This window comes from Trichogramma pretiosum, unplaced genomic scaffold (assembly GCF_000599845.2).
Source record: "Trichogramma pretiosum strain Unisexual culture from Peru unplaced genomic scaffold, Tpre_2.0 scaffold116, whole genome shotgun sequence".
In the NCBI taxonomy this organism is placed as follows: Eukaryota; Metazoa; Arthropoda; class Insecta; order Hymenoptera; family Trichogrammatidae; genus Trichogramma; species Trichogramma pretiosum.
This window is the reverse complement of record NW_019641661.1, coordinates 39,403-60,328: the sequence shown is the minus strand read 5'-3', so window position 1 is coordinate 60,328 and position 20,926 is coordinate 39,403. Positions and strand designations below refer to the sequence as shown.

At 32.2% G+C, this 20,926-nt stretch overlaps 2 protein-coding genes across 4 annotated transcripts; one reads left to right on the top strand and one right to left on the bottom strand.

Annotated features, from left to right (window-relative positions):
• The first annotated feature begins 3,484 nt into the window (after positions 1-3,484).
• Positions 3,485-17,702, top strand: LOC106650959. Of its 2 annotated transcripts, XM_014369272.2 has the most exons (3): positions 3,485-3,716; positions 3,841-3,961; positions 12,859-17,702. In XM_014369272.2, exon 3 carries the CDS (start codon positions 12,894-12,896, stop codon positions 17,472-17,474), a length of 4,581 nt encoding a protein of 1,526 aa, XP_014224758.1. In that variant the 5' UTR covers positions 3,485-3,716; positions 3,841-3,961; positions 12,859-12,893; the 3' UTR covers positions 17,475-17,702. The 2 variants fall into 2 exon arrangements, with proteins under 2 accessions (XP_014224758.1, XP_014224752.1); XM_014369266.2 differs by having other exon boundaries at positions 3,485-3,961.
• Positions 5,379-5,834, bottom strand: LOC111693952. 2 transcript variants are annotated; one of them, XM_023460220.1, is made up of 2 exons: positions 5,720-5,834; positions 5,379-5,653 (listed from the first exon to the last, which is right to left on the bottom strand). In XM_023460220.1, exons 1-2 carry the CDS (start codon positions 5,803-5,805, stop codon positions 5,413-5,415), a joined length of 327 nt encoding a protein of 108 aa, XP_023315988.1. In that variant the 5' UTR covers positions 5,806-5,834; the 3' UTR covers positions 5,379-5,412. The 2 variants fall into 2 exon arrangements, with proteins under 2 accessions (XP_023315988.1, XP_023315989.1); XM_023460221.1 differs by having other exon boundaries at positions 5,732-5,834.
• Positions 17,703-20,926: the final 3,224 nt, after the last annotated feature.

Here is a 20,926-nt window from a genome sequence, read left to right as displayed (position 1 = left end):
ATTAATGAAGCCGATGGATAAAAAATTACGTATTGAATAGAGCTGACAACGCCAAAACCCTATGAAAATCATATATAGTGGTAAAAAAAGTAAACTGTTTGACTCAAATTATTTTATTCTCATATTTATATTTATTATAAGAATCAGAACTAAGCATGTTGTAAAAAAGAAGTTAAATAATTAAAAATCGTTTTAAGGTGAATAATTTTAAATTAAAAAAACAAAAATCTCAAATAAAATCAATCTTTCGTTATATTCACTAATCTTATGACAGGTCGAGCAATTATACTTAAGATCTTTTACAAGAACTTGGTAATAAGTCTTGTGATCTTTTTTATTTGAAACTCAAAACTAGGAAATTGAAAATTGATAAAATTGTTTTAGCTTTAATAAAAATTTTATAAATTTTCGAAAATTTCTTTAAACAAAAATAAAAAATCTTATTTTGGACAATTTCCGTCATTTAGAGAGTGACAATTATTGTTATATATAAGTTCTTGTGTTAAATCTCACTTTACTAACAGCATTTTATGTATAAGTTGGATTCAAAATCTTCAAAAAGGTATCGACCAAATTTAATGTCAAAATGGGGTAAAAGCCATAGTTTGATATAGCCTTCAAACCAATAATAACAGCCACCCGAAATCCAAGTAAAGTTCAACCAGACAAATAAAGAGATCTTATTTACTTACGATCAAAGTTTAGATAAACACGCATTTTATCTTAATTGCAGTTCTTACCCTTGAAAAAATGTTCTGTAGAATCCATCTGATTCATGTACAGAAAATTTTTCAAGCGTACTAGCATTATTTGATCCACGGGAAACCCACGATATATATAATAAAAATATTGAATAAGCTTGTATGTAAATTCTTGAGTAGAACTTATATAAAAAGCGTATATAAGATATTATCTTATGCATATGATTATATTGACAGTAAAAATACTAACATGAGTTTTTACTATAACCCAGTTGAAAAAAATTGCATAAATGGATATCTTCTTAGATTAACATAGACGATTCCACGCAGATCAGACATTGATATCATGTGCGTCAAATATATTGCCCACGCATAGCCGAGCCTCGTGGATGTTCAAATTATCCACGTTGATTTCCCCTCATGAAGTTACAAAATATCATAAGTAGATTTTTTATTCAACCTGAGTTTTTCAACGAAATCCTCGTGGATTTTAAGACTATCCATGACGATTTCTTCAAGAAACTTTGTGGATGAATCGTATAATTAGGTATAAATTATTAAAGTCCACGTGTGATATCGACTCTGAAAATGCGATTAATTTTCAAAATCCAAAAACCCCAGGAAATAGGCAATCCTTCTTTTATAAAAGTAAGCCGAGAAACAAAATGATGCGAATCCCGGTCTGTCAAAGTGAAGAAAAATTGCACAGCCCCGTGCAACAGCCAAAGATCCAATACTCCCACGCATACTGATTTCGATTGAATTTAGTCGGTATAATCATACCAATATTCAAGATACTTACAAGGAGACCACATGAAATGCGGGTCACCTGTCCTGAAATTTTTTTTCTTGTCTCTTGGTACCTTATTATGAAGCCCTCTATGTTTAGTTTGATCCAATAGGCCTTAGGGCCCATTTTAAAAATCATTTTCTGATTCATTAAAAAATCTTTATGATTTTCTAACTCGCAACAGAACGTTTTAAGCGAAAAATTTCCAAGTGCACAAATCTTAAAATAAGTCAAAGAATACGTCTGAATTTTTTCAGAATTTCTGAGACCTGCTACCACCTATTTTCAGAAGTCTCTGAAATTTTTAAGAAAAACGTCAAAACAAATTTGGGCCTTTGAATGACAAGTATATATAGTTCTTACGCAAGTTAACTTATGTAAGATTATACGTTTAGATTATGGAAACTTGAATTCTAATTGTGTCAGAACTTACATAAGAACTTACGTAAAAGTTGATTTAACTCAGACGCCCTAAATATAGAAGTAAGTTCTTGCATAATGTAATATAATGACTACTTTTTAGCGACATCTACTGACTAAGTCAGATAGCTCTCTCACATGTACCGCGCTAGGCAATTATCACACTTGTTGTGCATGCTGACCATATACTTTAACCATCATTATACCTATTATATTTAATAAACTATTTTACTTAAAACTAATTTAGTATTATTAATTGCATCGATGTACGCATAAGAACTTATTTAAAGTTTTATGTAAGATATAAGTATGGGTCAAAATACTTTTTTAAATTTTCGTCTGCACGTATGTCACCGATCTTGACGTTTCTTTGGTATGTTACAGTGTTGTAAAAGGGTCCAAAAACCAACATTGCAGACTCCCCCCTCGTACCACCACCCCTGCTATAAACACCTGTTTTCTATCTATATTTATTCTAAAGAACTGAAGCAATTAAAATATCTGAGAAAATTCATGAAGGTAATTTTTAACAATCCAAACAACTTTGATTTTTTTGAGATTTTTGCAGAGCTTCAGGCCTTCAAATAAAATCATTGAAAATTTTGAAAGTCTTGATACGGTGATAGGATGCAATAACCAATCTGAAAATTTGTTTTTTTTTTATTTTATTGAAAAAAGTAACCTCAAATTTTTTTCAGATTTTTTTTGACTCAATGAACGCACTTTATGAACCCAAAAACACCTTTTTTTGACGAAAATATTTTTTATCCAATCCAGTAAGAGTGGTGAAATTTTTAGCGTCAGTAGCTTATAGTTTATAATAGCGCTGTGATTGCATCGTTCGGTAACTTGCTATTGTTTAGTGGCAGCCAAATTCGAGTGTTGTTGTAAGTTGAGAAATTGGAAGATTATAACCTATTGATAGCTTTAAGACTCCTTTTGAATGGTTTTCTCGAGGGGGCGCTGAGGCGAAAAGCCAAATCATTGTATATTTTTACAGTTTATAATATGATCTTCGTTTATTTTATTTTTCCATTTTAAATGGTAAAAAATAGCAAAATGGGATAAGAAAGACGAGAAAGCGCGCGCAGCACGCTGAAAGTCTGTCTAATAGTCATATCTCATTCAATAACGTATTCCATACGTTTATTATAGTCGACAATCACATTTTTCAAAAATTTAAACTCATGCTCATAAGTCAAAAAAAAAAAAAAATTGAAAAATAGATCCCTCGAAAAAATTTTCTGTAGGATCCTGCAAAATTCCTACAGGAGTCCTATTCATGTAGGAATTTCGCGAATCATACATGAAATTTTTTCAAGGGAATGTATCTATGATGAGATAGAGATGAATTTTATTTTGAAAATTAATAAATTAATATTATGTACCAATTTTTTTCAAAGTATTTAGAGGCTAAAACTCAAAATGGATTTGGCGAATAATTGACCACTCTCACACACACAATCCACATTTATAATTATTATTACTGCAGACTTTTATGTGAACGTATGTTATATGTCATGGTGCGCCCTCACGGCGTCGTGTAGTACAAGTGATATATAGCTTACAGACTTGATACTAATGAATGCAATTCAATGTTTATAAGCAAAAAAGGGCTTTATTTCTTATATATTTCTAAAAACAGTTAATTAAGAAAAAAGTTTAATTTGTCTGGAAATCCATCTTCTTATTGTAATCAATTGTCGCTTTTTGTTACTGATTACTTGTAATTCAGGATATTTTTATTGGTTAAATATGACTATATAATTCATTCATCAGGATCTTTACAAAATTCAACTAAACATGTAATAAATCTGACATATTCTAAAGATTATTGATACATATATGATAATACATTGTATTAATAACTGTTATGTTGGGTACTTATTACTTTTCTGTGTATAAAAAGAAATTATTTTTAATTAATAGTTTCAAGATTGAAAAAACCCAAGTGAAAAAGAACAGGTTATTACAAATGAATAAATAGTGTATTTTATTATGTCAAATACTGGGATCAAGTTCTATAATAAAAGAATTTACTACAATGTTGGTAAGTACCAATGTACTAATAAGTTTTATTCTGAAATTTTTATTCTCATCAACTATCACTAATTAAAAACAATTTTGGTTTAAGCTATTTCAATACATATTAAATCATCACTCAATGAAAAATGTGAGAAATCTAATTTTTTTATAACCATGAATGTTAATTTATATTAATAAAATTTAAATTTATTCAATATTTTATGTTTATTTGTGTAAGTGATTGCTAGGTAAGGTTAATGTTTACACAAACACTTTTATTCTAGTCTGCCAGTTTCATTTCATTCTATATTCTATATTTTATGTACATGGTCAAACTTATTTAAAATTTTTATTTAATTTTACCTATAACCTTTTTTTCTATTTATGGATCATTTTATCTCTTTATTATTTTTGAAAAATGAGCAATATTCTTTCATCTCCTGTTGAAATTTAATTTCAATCAATTTATAAATAAGTTAATGATTATTATTAATTAACTCTTATTATTTTGTATTTTTTTATTTAATAAGTTTTACAAAAGTAAAAGAAATTTTCACAAAACATGCTGTGAGTTGAAAATATTAAATTATAATTTAGGTCTAACAATATTTCAAAGGTTTTTAGTTGCTGCTTGGTTAACAAAATTTTATAATCATATTTGAGAGAATAATTAAATCTTACATTAGCTAATTTTAAGCTACAAATTTAGTTTTTTAGAGAGGTATTTCTGTATCAATATAAATTTAAAATTCATTTTAAATATTTTTTGTCTAATAATTTTGTAGTATGATCTGACCAAATATCTATTTTTAACTGGTACTATAATAGTTTTAAATAGCAGAAACACATGAATAATGTCCCAAATTATTTTAAAACCCTTTGATATTACTCTGACTGTCATTAGAAATATAACTTATTTGGTAATAAAGAAACATTTCAAAGATATAATCGCATGTGTGCCAATACAAAAATTAATTTTTTTATCAATTATTACTTTTTTTCCAAATTTTTTTAATACAATTTGGCTTTCAACCAAAACTACTTTTATTGTTATTTCTCAATATTTATTAACAATCAAGTACTAAATTGTTTATTTTGACCAGTTAACAAAAATAACATTAGAATTTTATTTGAATGTTCTACTTGGCATGCAATTAAAATTGTAGTCTTTGTGTTGTAAGAAAGTTTACATTAATTCATACATTATATCTAGTTACTTTTCACAATTTGTTTTTTAGATACAATAAAAATGTCAATTATTAGAATTCATAATTGTCTTAGAATTAATGGATTTTGTTTGATATTATTGAATTGCAAACCTGTAATAGGTTAATAGATCAAATTACTAGCTGATAAGATCAATATTGTTTTTGCTTACAAGAGATAATAAATAGCTGTATATGTCGAACATTATTTTTTGATTTTTCTCAAATGCGCTTACTGTTGTTGAAAAAAAAAATGGTACAGCCAATTCAATCACAGATACTCAAAATTGTTTATTTCAAGTTCTGAATCTTCAGTTTCTCTTCTAGAATTTATATGGTCTCCATAAAAATTGTATGTCAGGATTACACCACTTAAAGCTTTACTTAATGGAGCCATACGCCTCTCCACTCTATTAAATGCCAAGCGTCCAGGTGCATAAGTCATTATAAATACTGCGTTCAGCGCAAATTCTTTAAAGTGTTTCGTAGTATAAGCTATTGTCTTATGATACCTTCACAAATAAAAATACACAATAAATATTCTAGAGATTTTATGAATACTCAAAAATAATATTTACATTTTATAATACCTTGGATTCTCCTCTGATCCTCCATCAACAGATATTACCAGTACTGGCTTAACTTGATTATTGTGGTCATACATAATTGGTTTAAAACTTTCCAGTTCATACAACTTGCGAATATCATTTGAGTGACTTGCTGCTGTTGAACTCGAATGCTTGCCACTTCTTATGGCTACATATGTCAGGTCACTGTATGTCACGTTTTCTGAAGAGCCAGAAGAATTTTGCTTTATCTGGATCCCAGCATATACCGAAGGGATTAATGTGTGCTTGCTTGCTATCACCCAGTCGTGATCAGGTAATTGCACTCGATAATCCAAATGTATCAGTCTAGATGATTGCTTGTTTGCTGCGGTCAGTCCGATTTTGACACGAACCTTGTCATCTTGAGATATATACGAAACTTAATTAGGTCCTAAAATTGAGGCCAACGCTTCTACATTTCTTATTGTTGCAGTACAAAATTTCCCGTCTGGGTGAATTTTATGCAGATCGTTTTGCGGTTTGCAGAGCTTAAATGATAGTGTTTTCACATGCCGCATACCGTCGAGTGTATTGCATCGTTTCGGAAGTAATCGGGTGTAAATTGCTCTTTGCGAGATGTGAAATCCTTTTTCATTCAATTTTTTGGTTAAATCTTGCAAAGTTGTAAAAGTTCTGATTTCCTCGGTCTGACGACGTTCATCTGCTGCACTATTGAAAATCGCTATCTCGCAAATTGTTTTCAGGAGATCTGGGTATTCGACTTCTTTCATTGGACGCCCACCGGTAATACATTTTCAACCTCAGAGCTCACACACTCTTCAAGGGTCCCATTTTTGTTTTTTTTCTTTCGAACGAAATCTTTTTTGACTCGCAGCATTTTGTATTTTGCTTTACTAATTTTGTTTTATTTTTTATCAACTCAATTTTTGCTTTTTTAATTTGTAGGTTTATATTACTTCCTCAAAGATTCGTATCTCGAATTAGTGAGAGAGAAGTCAATTGACTTTTTAAAGCCTGTATTTTTAATTTTGAGTTATCTTGTTGGATATTTCCTCTTAAGATTTTTTTTTCTATCTTTTCAACCATTGATTGATCTACAGCTTGTTCAGCATCAACGCTCTCTTGATCGACACTTTCGCGATCAACACTCTTTTGAGAGATGATGTAGAGGGAACTGGCTGACTACCCGTAGAAAGTGTTGTATTTGTATTATTAGAATTCTGTAAATATTGAAATACATAGGCTAACCTCAAATTGATCTTATACAATAGTACATAGTATGATATAACTTCGATTGAATATATGTTTAAAATACCTTTCTAAAAAATCCAAGCAATGATTTTTGTAGTATGTATTCTTAGGAGCTAGTAAATTCAACTCGTTGATTCTAGTTTTTATAAAGATGCTAAATTCCTCGGGATTCTTATAACCCTCTTTCGCCCTATTCAACGAAGTATAGGTAATTTTTTGATTTTCTCCATTAGAATTTTGAGGGCGAGTTCTCAAATGAGCTTTGTAATAATCTTGATACAAATCTCCTTTTACAGATGTCATTATAAATTTTATAACGAAAGCACTCGATAAGGAAGGTAACATATGTCCAATCTGTTGTATCTTGATTACTGATGTACTAACGTACATTCGTTTAGCATTGAACATAATAGTAATGTAAGGCAGAAATGCAATTTATCGACGGTTAATTGATCTTTGTAGCTTTAAAGCGACGATTATGGACGGTAACAGCATCTATACTCACTAGTATTTTAAGGTGCAACCGCACTCGACTTTTCTGCTCCTACTCGATTCATTTGAAAATATAAAGTATAAAATGTGTGCTCACGTAGCGTGCCTACTAAATAATAGTTCTGATCATAATACTATTGATGTGTATAATTCTATAAAAAAAATTTAATCCGGATGTAATATTCGAATTACGTAATATTTTTAAAATGTCTCCCTGCCCCCCTACATTATTATTGGTAAAGAAATTCGCCAACCATCCCCCTTCCAAAGGTCATTACGTAATTAATGGAAGGCCGCCTACAACAAATGTGATCAAAAGCAAAAAATTGGAAATTTCATCAATGTTTATAAAATATTCCGTAAAATCTTAACTAAAACTTTGATTTTGCACTGAGATACAGCTATTTCCGCGATCCTAGTTCCTATACTTCAAGTGTTAACTTTTTTTCTTCTTTTACGTTTTCTGATGAGTTGTTTTGGTCATATTTCGTAACTTTCAGAGGGAACCGATTGAGCTTCGGTGCCAGGGTGCGTAGACTTCTTCAAAATATCAATGCTTACAAACACAAGCACTTTAAGAGTGATCGAACACGCAGAGTGCTGCGGCGGCACATCGGCCTTACTGGGTAAGGCCTAGCTGAAATGCCGTCGACAAGAATTTTTATGTGGCGACCTCTTGTACGTCCACTTACTTGTCCGAGGAGGTTCTGGGCCGAGCTGTTGGGCCCAGGTGACTCATCTTTCAATTTTGGCAAAGGAAATCTGAATATTTAAGGCAATCCGCAAAAATCCGCGAGGATGGACTTATTCTGAAATTTGGCAAAGCGAGGCAATTTACTGTACGACAATAAAAATTAATTACTCGTGAGAAGTAGTCACTTTATTGAAATTTCAAAGTTGGCTACCAGGTGCGCTGGAGGCGTTCTCGTTTTACCCTCGGTGGTAGCACCTTTGTTACGCAGTAGCAGGTTACATCCGTGACTATTTGGCCAGGATACCCACCGCAATGTACGCGTAGTCGAACGAGCTTGGCTGACGCGCGCGTGCTTTGCTCGTTGACTAGTAGTCACGTGGCCAACGATTGCAAAGTCGCGTGTACACCGCGCCGTATACCTGCGTACGATCCTGAACAATGCAACACGGTAACGCACCATGTTATTCACTCACACTCACAATCAGCTTGCCACCGCTGCGACGAGTCACACATACACAAACACACACGCACCAGCACGATGTTGCAATCATGCGACACGGCCAAGCAATAAACCACCTATGAAAAACTTAACCGCCAACCTCTTCGCCGGCTCTTCTTATCGTCGACGTCCTTGGCTGAAGTCGCTTCAATCTTTGGCCTTTTTCTCGAGCTCGTCTGATCTTAGCCTTCGTCGGCTCACTGCTCTCGACAGTAAATAATCTGTAACATCGGCCTAGGTGGCTCTGGAATTTTTACTTTCGGCCTCGGCCATTAATCAGCGAATAATGCGTCGCGACACTCTTCCTGCACTCTACAATGCACTCGTCGTCGGCGATTTCACCACGGCACACTTGATTCGGCCCCTGAACTATCGCTTTTTTACTCAAAACTGTGCGGCCTGATTTTGCGAACCCTAGGCTAATCGAAAAACACGCGAAAATCTCATTCGTTCATATATTCTCGTGGCGAAATATGCCACCGCGTTTCGCCGGTGTACGGGCTGCCTGCGGTCAGACGAGACGTTCGAACTCTCGAATTTGTGCCTTGTCCCAGTGCTCTGCACGTATACTTGAGCACACTTTTTTATTATTTTATGTTATTTTTTTATTTAATAGTTCTACGTGTATTTTACGTGAGGATAAGGCAGTTTTTATACACCCCAATATTCTAAAAATTCGTCAAAATTTTTGAGTTGATTGAATTGAATTTGTCGAATTCATTGACAATTAACGTGGCACCTTGTTGAATTTCGGATGTAAAGTTGAATATTTAATAATAGTGTCCAATCAAGGAGACTCGGATCGGTTGATCCTAGGAGACGTAAAAATCTTTTCACATCACAATTATCATCCATCTCAGCCAGCCTTGTTTTCCCCGAATCGAGAGTAGATGTAGCTGTCGCATGTTTTACCTCTGGGTTACCCTTTGTTTTTGACACTGTTGCATCGTTGAAAACCTTCACGATTTGCTCAAGTTATAAACTGTGAGCATCTAATTTGCGCCAACTTTTGAGAGATCGAGACCGTACCTAAAAGCGACCCTCAGACTCGGAGCTACAAATTGACATCTATACAATTTATACAGACTACAAATAACCTCTAAATCAAGTCAAGTCTTGACCAAGTCAAAAACGATTACATCTTAAATACGATATTGTCAGCTTCAAACGCCAAATTAAGGTCGTTCGAGTTTCGCAGGCTTAAACTTGCTTCTCCAGAGCTCCATTCACCGGTGGGAGCATTATTTTGGGACCAATTTAATCATCATTTCGCAACCATGTCATTGGCGTGTTTTCTTATTATTTGTACAGTGTATCGCTCCTTTCCGCCGTACGCATTTGATCAGGCGATTAGTAGCGTTAATCGCGACGTAAGTGCAGTTCAGAATGGATACGAGGCAAAAGCTAATTTTGGTTGGATCAAATAGGTCGATACCGTTATGGTCAGAATTTTTGGGGCTCTCAGGTCCCTGAGACACTACACGTACGCACTCACCATGCAGAATTGTAGAAATTTAGTAACATCACTTTTATTTACCCACTTCGACAAAATTGTCTGAACAAAACACATAGCCTCCTTTCGTCAGCAACTGAGCTGGTTGACGGTTGAGCGCCACCTCCAGTATTTTATAAATACGCTTGCATTATCAGTACTATCGCACAACAATCCGTTGCATCTTTCGCAAAGATTCACTCGTGCGGCAGGTGTGTTAGACCAACTGGACCCACTAAGATCAAATTCACCCTCCTTCAATCACAAACCAGTAAAAACGAGCACCATGAAAAACCCATTTGTCTATGTAGAGACTACCCTTGTCAATGCTCATGTTACGCGGTGATTAGACTTTACTCCAACTGTTTCACAGCTTAAAACAATGGCCTTCAACAAACTCCTTGCCATTGACTCAAACATATCTTCTCTCTCTTACTCAACTATACTTTAGTACCTATTATTCAACTCTATCTAGCTCAGCCTAACTTAACACAATCTTCCTATATCAGAATATCTTTTTATTTAACCTTTCCGCTTCACTTTCCTCACTTCACATTCATGCGCACCACTTCACCACTAACATAAACGTGCTCCACCGACGATTTAAAATTGCAATGCTTTATATAATTAGGCATTGTCCCGCTGTGAGTTAACCGCGAGGTGGCGCACTTGTGTTATCCGACGTCATGCGCACGGTACGCTTTTCGCGAAAATGTATATAGCATAAAGAAGTTCGTCGTCTGCTTTACAGACGTTACACTGTGTAGAAATAATAATAGTAATTTTTTTTTTTTTTTTTTTTTTTTTTTTTTTTTGTTGATTACGGCCCTTTCTGCTACTAGGCTAATTGGCCAACCTAGCCGTTCTACCTAACGGTGGGTCTTGCGTGTATATGTAAGTGTGTGTTAGTGTATTAGCGTGTACCTATAGTCGATATGGTTGCGCCTCCCATACCACTGAGGTTACGCTTTGATAATGGTGTGACCCCCAACACCAGAGACCGCAGTTGAAGTGCACCGGCTTTTTTCCAAGGAAAATTTCCTCGGTATACACCCAACGGTGCAAACCCCGCAGAAAAAATCCTCGGGAAAAAACCAGCCCACCGCCGGGATTTGAACCCCCGACTTCTCGGTTGAGAAGCAAGAGCTCAAGCCCCACAGCCACCGCGGCCTCCACAATAATTGTAATAAGTCGGATAACACAAGTGCGCCACCTCGCGGTCAACTCATATCGGGACAATGCCTAATAACGAAAAATTTATAATATAAAACGAAATATTTATATATTAACGTTAAAACGTTCTATTACTATACTTTATTGTATCTAATCTGCCAGACAGGGTCTCCCTAAGACAGAATAAAGTATTTAACTATTTATCTATCTATATCTCTCGTATAAGTTGAGAGCATCATTCAAAAATTGATGATCTACAAATAGATGGGCTAAGCCATAGTTAGCGGGATGTCCAAAAAAATATTTTTCTTAAATTATGTACTTTTGAAGAGTACATTGAAAAGTGAAAATCCTGAAAGTTTCAGCCCTCTAGGTCCAACCCTATTGGATTATCAGGGCCTCACACTTGAATTTTCTTTTTCTGCTGAAATTCTGATTTTCTGGGGTTAATATGAAAAAAATTTCTTGAATCATGGTTTTTAATGTAAAATTTGATGTAGAATTCAAATTTGTATTTAAAAATCATATTTACAGCTTGAAACCCCATAAAACAGATATTTTCCTGTGTTAATCATACAACTGTACAAAAATAAATGTGTTCGTCTCCATGGATCAGGCCAATATTGTAATATGTTCATCGATACATCAAAATATAACTTCTGATGAATTTTTGTTATTGGCAGACAAACAGACTTTATTATTCAGCTAGATTTAGTCAAGAAACATGGTTTTTCTCTAATTTTCCTTGATTCTTGACTCATATTAAGTTCAATACTGAATTCTGTTTGTCTGCCGATAACCAAAATTTATCAGAAGTTGTATTTTGATGTATCGATGAACATATTACAATAGAGGCCTAATCGAAGGAGACGAACACATTTATTTTTGTATAGTTACTTGATTAATGCAGGAAAATATCATTTATATGGGGTTTCAAGTTGTAAATATGATTTTTGAATACAAATTTGAATTCTACATCAAATTTTACATTAAAAACCATGATTCAACTCAGATTTTTCATATTAACCCCAGAAAATCAGAATTGCAAGCAGAATATCAGCAGTAAAAGAAAATTCAACTTTGAGGCCCTGATAATCCATTAGAGTTGGAATAATCCATTAGAGGGCTGAAACTTTCAGGATTTTCACTTTTCTATGTACTCTTCAAAAGTACATAATTTAAGAAAAATATTATTTTGGATTGGATTTACTTGCTACGTGATTCTGACGTTAGTACTTCATCAATTTTAATCTATAAGGTTTCAACATTTTCAAAAAAGTACCCTCCTCCACCAAAGCAAAAAAGGGGAAAGGGGAGAGGAGCAAAGGTTTGGATAAGAATTTTTTCAGACAATCAAGTGTAGTATTATGAACATATATTACTACATAACAAGGAAATTTTAACTATTTTGATTTATATGGATATTTCTGAATTCAAGCTCAATACACCATTCGGTCCCCTTAAATATAAATACTCATTATTATAACTTGCATTATTACTATGCTCATTATTATGCCCAATTAATATTTTGTTAATTTCTTTTCCAGATCTCAAAGTTTGCTTGGCCTGATTAAAATGAATAATGATACGAAACCGTAAAATCGTATGCTTAAGAATTAATGGACAAGGAAAATTTTTGAAGAAAAAGTCAATATTAAGCCATTCCAAAACTTATAAACTCATTCGAATGAATTTTTATTTCACGCAAAAAACGAATCACGATCAATTGACTACCAAACGAGAGGAAATACACTTCCAAAGGAGTGAGTACGATATTCATCAGGAACATGGATATGATCCATCAAAAAATTGTCTTTTAGACAAGTTGAAATACTTTCCAGCTGCTGTTTGCCTACATAGAAATAATAAACATTTGAAGCTGCATCTTCATTCGTCCGCATGGTCCAGTCGACCTAATACTTATCTTTTAAATCAAGTTCGGGTTTTATTAATGTTGACTGAATTAATAACTGACAAAAATTTAGAAAAAAAATTAACTGTAAGTTACCATCTAAAATTGAAAAAGATAAATTTGAAGTTAAAAGATAAAAGAAAGTATGCACTTCTGCATTTTTATCTCCATGTATTGTGTCTAAAGCATAAGTCAATTAAACTAAGTACGCCATTTCTATTCCATAACTTATCTGATCCATTAATTTGTTTGAAAGAACTTTGTTTAAAACGATTTTGTAAATTTGATATAAAAAAAAGTTTTAAAAATTTTTTAAGAAAATTAAGATTACTAAAACTACGGTATTCAAAAATGTTACACAATACAAAAGAAGCAAATGCTGATTTACCAAAAAAAACTTATTTATGCCCACCTTGTGATATTAACTTTGATATTTCAAGTCTTTTTTTTCACATACGTCAGGTGCATCATCGCTTTTTATGTTTACATTGTCTTGAGATGTTTAATAGAGCTGAAACGCTGTTGCACCATTTATCGAAAAATCATAATATTTCTGAATCTGATTTTTTCACTGCTAAGGACCTTCTCAACTCACTGTCTGATGAGTTTTCAATCATTTGCTGCACATGTGAAAACATATTTACTAAAAATGAAGAATTTAATGAACATTTTTGTGAATGTACTATGAATTTTCCCGACGAATGCTTACAATTGGAAGAAATAAAAATTTCTGAAAAATCTTGGGATTCTCTAGATAATATTTCTATAGATCGTCTGAATGACGCGACAAAACCAAATGAAATGTCTTATTTGAAGCATGATTTCAGTGTCGAGCCGAGCACTTCTTCTGAATCATTAGAAAATATATCAAAATATCAGTCGAGTGAAAATATTTTAACAAAATTGGATAAATTAAGTGAAAACAAACAATATGAGACCGCTGCAGGTGTGAAATCAAAAATACAACTCAACCTTTCACCGGGTGCGGATATGGATGAAAAAACTGCAATACGTACGGATTCTAAATTAGAAGCTAAACCTAACGAAGACCAAAATGATGTAGGTCACTTACGATTGAAAGAGCTTAATATCGATTCTTATAAGTTATCTGAATTAAACCGCAATCAAACTTTAGATCAAAAACATTCTGATAATTTAAATAACAGTAAAAATAACTCTCAAAAAGCAATTGCGGTCCTTCATGACTTTACAAAATCGAATGAAGATTTTTACTCTCAATTTGATAGTGCTACTAAAATTGTTGAACGAAGTAAATCCATCGATGTTGATAATAGTACTGAATTTAAATCAAGTTCGATACTAAAAAACAAAGACAGTTTAGAAAACGTTGAAGCTTGGAAAAATATCTATGACAGCATTGATAACTCGCCCATCGATTCAAATTATAATGGTGATCAATTTAACCTAGAAAATATTTCAACATTTGATGTTGATCAATTGAATGATGTAGCCTCTAATTTAAATATTAAAATTAAAATTGACCTCGAAATTGAGAACCTTTTAGAAAATATAAAATTAGATGATTTAATGAGATATTGTGTTAAAGCTGCATATGATTTTTGTACTTATTGCAACCATGTTCGTCTTATAGCCGTTAATGGAAAACAACTTGGCTTACACTTACTCACGAATCATGAATTTCAATTTGAATCTACGTCGAATACGTCAGAACAGCACTTATTGATTACTAAATTGAAGGAATGTTCTGATACTCTGGATAAATATTATTTAAATTTTGATTCTTCGAAAGCCGAAACCGGAATACATAAATTCTTAGATCTTAAGTATTATGAGTGTTTTATCTGCAGATATAAATCAATTTCGCATAAAGATCTCTGCTCACATAATCGAAAAATTCATCAAAAACTAATTTTTAAATGCAGTATGTGCAATACAGGATTTAATAGCTATAGTGAACTAATTTGCCATCTTTGTTCTGGGTTTGCTGTAAACTATGAGAATATATATTTTAGATGTTGTTATTGTTCGATTACCGGGTTACCGTCTGCATTCAGATTAATGGTTCACCTTCGAAAACGTCACAATGCTTGTGATATTTGTTTGAAAATTATATCTGATCAACAAACATTATCAAACCACATTTGGAAACATAAACTGCCTCATTCTTGTTATAAATGTGGAATATCGTATAAACATAAATCTGACATTGTAAAACATTTATTTTGGAAGCATGGTACAGAAAGTGTTTCTTGCCAGAAATGTCTACAAAAAAAATGGCCATACATTTATCACTTTTGTACTCCACCGAATGATTTTGTTTGTGACGACTGTGGTGTTAGTTTTACCAAAGCTGTGGCATTAAAAGTACACAAAAGAATTCATGAAAAAAAATTTCCACATGCATGTCTTGTGTGTCAAATGACTTTTATTTCAAAAAAACTACTAAGTAAACATGCCGAAACTCATAAGATAACTCCAGTCGTATCAACAAAAGTTGAAATTTTCGATACGGCAAATAAACATTTTGATGATTCTCACACAAAAAAATTGAATTCTAATAAATGTAAAAAATTGAGACAGCGTAAAAAAAAAGACTCAACAGATTCAGTTGGTAAGGCAATAGATATTGCAAATATACCTCCTCTCAATTTATCATCTGACAGTGATAACGAAACAGATGATAAAAGAATTACTGACGCCGATAATAAAACATTAAATATTGGTACCAATTTATGTTTTAAAGACTCTATTCATTCCTCTTTTCTGCCGAGTGTTTCTGAAACAATGAAAAATTTGAGTGATGAAAAAATAACTGAAGAAGAAAAAAAACAAGAAGAACAACTAATGGATAGTATATGGAGTAATTTTAAAACTTATACTGAAAGTTTAGAAAAGCAAAACATTTTTCAGCAAGATGATGTAAATTATTTAAGCACAAGTACGGTTTCATTTTCACTCATTGATCACGATTATTGTTCGACACCAATAATAGATCAAAATATTCCTCATAAATTTTCATTCGATTCCAAAGAAAAAGCCATCGTTGATACAGATTCAACAAAAGAAAAACTGGCCTGTGAAGTTCCAGATTCTGTTAATGAAAGTTCTACTATTTGTGAGAACCCACTCAATATTCTATCGAGTAACTCATCTCCTTCTAATAATTCATGCAGTTGCTCTTGCGTTTCAGATTGTAGTTGTAGTTCCTCCAGTTCAAGCGATACATCTTCGATTGCTTCAATTTCAAACCGTAGTCCGGTTCATCGTAATTACGATATGATAGAATCTGAAAATATGATAGTGACGGAGGTTGTAGAGACAGAAAAAAATATTACAATAGAAACCACTCCAGACTTGTCAAAAACTGTCCATTCTGAATCGATCAATCAATCAATAATAACCAGTCAATCAATAGCAGAATCGGATTTGTTCACTAGTGAATCGGATACCGATGAAGATTTTTACGAAAAAATTCCTGAAAGTTGTTACTTAGACAGTAAAGTTTCAAAATCCATCAGTAATTCAGATAACGGCAGTAAAAATGCAAACTCTATAAATTTAAAAAAAAAAAATAATTTAAATATAATTTTGAAAAAAAACAAAACAACTAAAGCATGTTATTTTATACCTGAATCAAAATCTTCAAGTAATGAAGTAAGGTCGGGTTTGCAAATTCAAAGTGAAATGATGAAAGAGAGTAAAGTATTACCTGATATCATATGTAACAACTCAACGATTTCAAATCCGTTAAAAATTTTACTTCCGGCTGAAAAAAAATCCAAAAAAAGATTTTCCGTAAGAAGAAGAATTCCAAAACGTTTTTATGGAGATTCAAGTGATGAAGAAGATCATAAAACTAAACTTAAAAAATTCAAAACATCAAGTTCAATATCAGTTTATGAATCTCAACTTAATTCATCTTTTGTGTCTGATCGCGAAGTACTCGAAAATGATGAGGTAAATAATGAACTAAACACAACAAAAGATAGTTATCGTGAAAGTAAATTATTTAAATTTGATCCACCTGAAATTTCTAATAACATGAAAATAAAGAAACCTTTCATTCGGACAAGAAATTTACAGATGAAAAAAGACAAACATACTAATTATTGTTATTGTCGCTGTGCTTATGATGAAAGTTCTGAAATGATAGCTTGTGATAGTGGTGTTTGTTCAATTGAATGGTTTCATTTCAAATGTGTTGGTATCACTACTCCTCCTGAAGGAGCGTGGTATTGTTTTGACTGTAATAAATTAACCTACGAGTAGCTTTTTTATTTAATCTTGGCATTATAATTAAGTTATTGAATGTAATAAAAAACCATATTTTAAATGGTTTGTACATATTTTATAGGAGTATTCTTTATATCTAGTTAAGTAGTAAGTGTTATAAAATATATTTGTCGTCTTATTTTTTTATGTACTGTAGTACTTCTTGATGAATATGCACAATGCTGTAAGATATACCATCGCAATTTAAAAAATATTAAATTCAATCTTTATCAATCATTTGTGGAATTTTTTATTTTGAATTTACTGATATTATTGTACCTCATTTTAATATAATTTTGTTGACACTAATAAATGACATTACTTGGGTCAGAAATGGTTAATTCATCAGCTGTAATTAAAACTAATTTTTTCCATCATTACCATAAATTTTACTCTAACCACACACTCTTGGATTAAGCTTATGTTTTGAGACTATTTTTATTCCATTATTTCATTATCTATAATTATTGCCAAAAAATAACTGATGAGAGAGGTGACTAAGCTTACCGAACTAGTCAGGTAAGCTTGCGGTCAAGAGATACAGGCACACCAAAAAAAATGAAGAGTTCAGTTCTAGAGACTAGACCTTGTAGATTATATTTATGAGATCGCCGAATCTGACGTCCGTTTTCTAGGTTTGCTCATTTTTAAGGTCATTTGAAGGTCATAATAAGAAAAAGCGGTAAAAAATCTGAAAAGTGTATGTCCACGCCCCTTGAACTCTTGCAAAGTAGAGGTATAAAAAATTTGAAAATACCATATTTTACGTATTTTGTTTCGTGGAATCTAGTGGTAACCTTAGAATCGATTTTTCAATGAAAACTTAGATTTATTATTTAAGATTTCAAAAATGCAGATAATCTTGTTTTTACGTGTCTTTCATTGTTTTTAAACTCACTGCATAGGTAAATTATATATGTGATTTTTCGTACTGTCTCATTTCATTCTTCAAGTTCGACCTTCGAATAACCTTGAACGTAAATTCATGAAAGTTATTTGAGTTCAGCAACCTCAAAAAACCATGTCAAATTTTTTTCAGACTTTTTTTACTACTTTATTTTAATATGAACTTTCAATGACTTTTTAAATGAGTCAATCTATAAAAATTCAGATTCAGTAACTAAAACTGAACTTTAATTTTTTTTTGTGCCTATGTTATTGATTTGCCTTTAGCTCGTTTATTCGGAACGATTTTTTCCAGTTTTTTCAGTAATTGTAACTAATTGAAGGTGATTTAGTTTTAACACGAGTTTGAGTTAGTTTCTCATGAAACTTAGCTTGACAAGTTGTCAAAATTTCAACATGATTTCGTTTATTCATTTATTCCTGGTAATTTCAATATAGGCTGTTAGAAAAAACCATCGAATTTAAATACATTTAATGCTTTACTTTTCATAACACTAGCTGGATTGTATCCAAAAACTACTCAATTATGGTTTCAGCCATTACTTCTGGATAAGTATGTTAAAATTTTCAATAAAACCTTTGCTCGTGACTGATCATAATGAGTGAGTGCAATTATATTAATATTCTCGAAGGCACCGATATTAGATGGCACATGCAGCCGTAGGAACGTGTGCTTTAGCACTGTAACCATCTAGCGCCTGCTCGGCGTCCGATCTTCACCATTACCAACTCCGGAACGTGAAAAAGCAATAGTAGATCCCTGGCTATTGAGGACTGAACGATACCGGCACGCCGCGTAGCGGCGAAATTCTGTACTTGCGTATGAGTGTAAATTTCACCAAATAACATGGGAAATACGATAAATGTGAAAAATAACCCTGCTGAAAAAAATCATGGGAAAAACCATATGATGTTTTGGTATGATTAATCATATGATTTTTTATATGACTGATTTATCATATGATTTTTCATAACAAAGGATGGATTTTTCACAACATTTTGAATAATTTAAAAGAGTTTGAAGTGAATTATAAAACTGCCGAACTGCTGAATCATCAAACTGCCTGAATTTGTACCGTTTTGTAAAAGATTAGCATCGATATTTTCTTGATGATAAGATAGCATAGTTATATCTAGATTTTTATGCCTACTTATTTTATAATTCACTTAAAATCAAACTCTTGTAAATTATTTAAATTGTTGTGCTCTAAATGTACATTTTCTTTTGGCTATTTTCAAAAGTAGTTTCTTCATTTTCAATGATTTTAATAAATTTAGACTTTAAATTAAATTTTGGCATTTCCTCTTCAATGGTTTTTATATTAAAATAAGGGTTTGCTTCCCTTGCGGGGAAATCCTATGATAAATCATATAAAAAATCATATGATTAATCATGCCAGAACATCGTATGATTTTTCCCATGATTTTTTTCAGCAGGTAATATATGTTGCACAATGAATTTTGTACATTTATCATTCTTAATTTAAAGTACATACTTAAAAATGAATTTATCAATTTTAATCCTATTAAAAAGTTGACAAACAAGTGTTGATAAACGACATTTTACGTCAACTCTCCCAGTGCCGTTAGCCTAGTCGAATTGCTAAATTTGTAACTCGCTGTAAAAGTACCCAAAGCACCTGGAAGAAAAGAGTAACACATCAATTCGATGGGAAATTGCCTCAGTTTTCTGCTGCTTAATCTTATGGTATCGTGCAGTCCTCAAAAATATCATAATTTTTGGGAGTGAGTCCCTTTGAAGCTAAGCTTAATCCATTAAGTCCGGGACAGACACATTTTTAACACTTTTTTTAACCGTTGTACTTTTGCTGAAAATGGGGTCTGCAGAACTTGCGAGTAAGCATACTCAATACAAAATTTAATGAACTTTCCGAGTCCGGTGTCGGATGGTTTTATAAAAAAAAACATGATTTCGAAAAAAAAAATTTTTTCTTTTCGAATTTTCACATGAAAATCCAAAAATTTCTTATACTTCTCCATTTTTTATATTTAAAATCCTATTTTACTATTTAGAACGATCATAACTTTAAGAGAAGGACCCATGGACGCTTTATTTGTACCGAAGAGGCCAGGATTTAACAGATTTTTATGTGAAAATGTAAAAAAGAAATATATATAGAGCATCGTAAAGATTATTGCAAAATTCTGAAGACTTTTCTGAAGACATTAAGAAATGATAAATCTATTTTGATGCTCTAGATGAAGCTAGCAGGCTTCAATCGGAAACTTGAAACAGTCAAATTTTACTAAAATTTGACAAGGAATTTAAAAAGAATATTTTCAAATTTTCTTTACCGGAACCATCTGGTTCTATGAATCTTTTTTTGCTATAAATTACATTTTTTGACCCTATAAATGATCGCCTTCAATTAAAAAATCTGAAAAAATTGAGGTTATGCTTTTTGTTGAAAAAAACAAGAAAAATTTTTTTCCAGATCTTTCAAGGCTCCGTATCACCCTAAAAAAATTATTTTCGTCAAAAAAAGTTTTTTGGCTTCAAAAGGTACGTTCACATCTCTGAA

Coding starts and splice junctions, on each gene's coding strand:
- LOC106650959 (XM_014369272.2), top strand. CDS start 12,894: ATGATACGAAACCGTAAAATCGTATGCTTAAGAATTAATGGACAAGGA.
- LOC111693952 (XM_023460220.1), bottom strand. CDS start 5,805: ATGTATGACCACAATAATCAAGTTAAGCCAGTACTGGTAATATCTGTT. Junction 5,654..5,719: donor AATCCAAGGTATTATAAAAT/GTAAATATTATT, acceptor TTATTTGTGAAG/GTATCATAAGACAATAGCTT.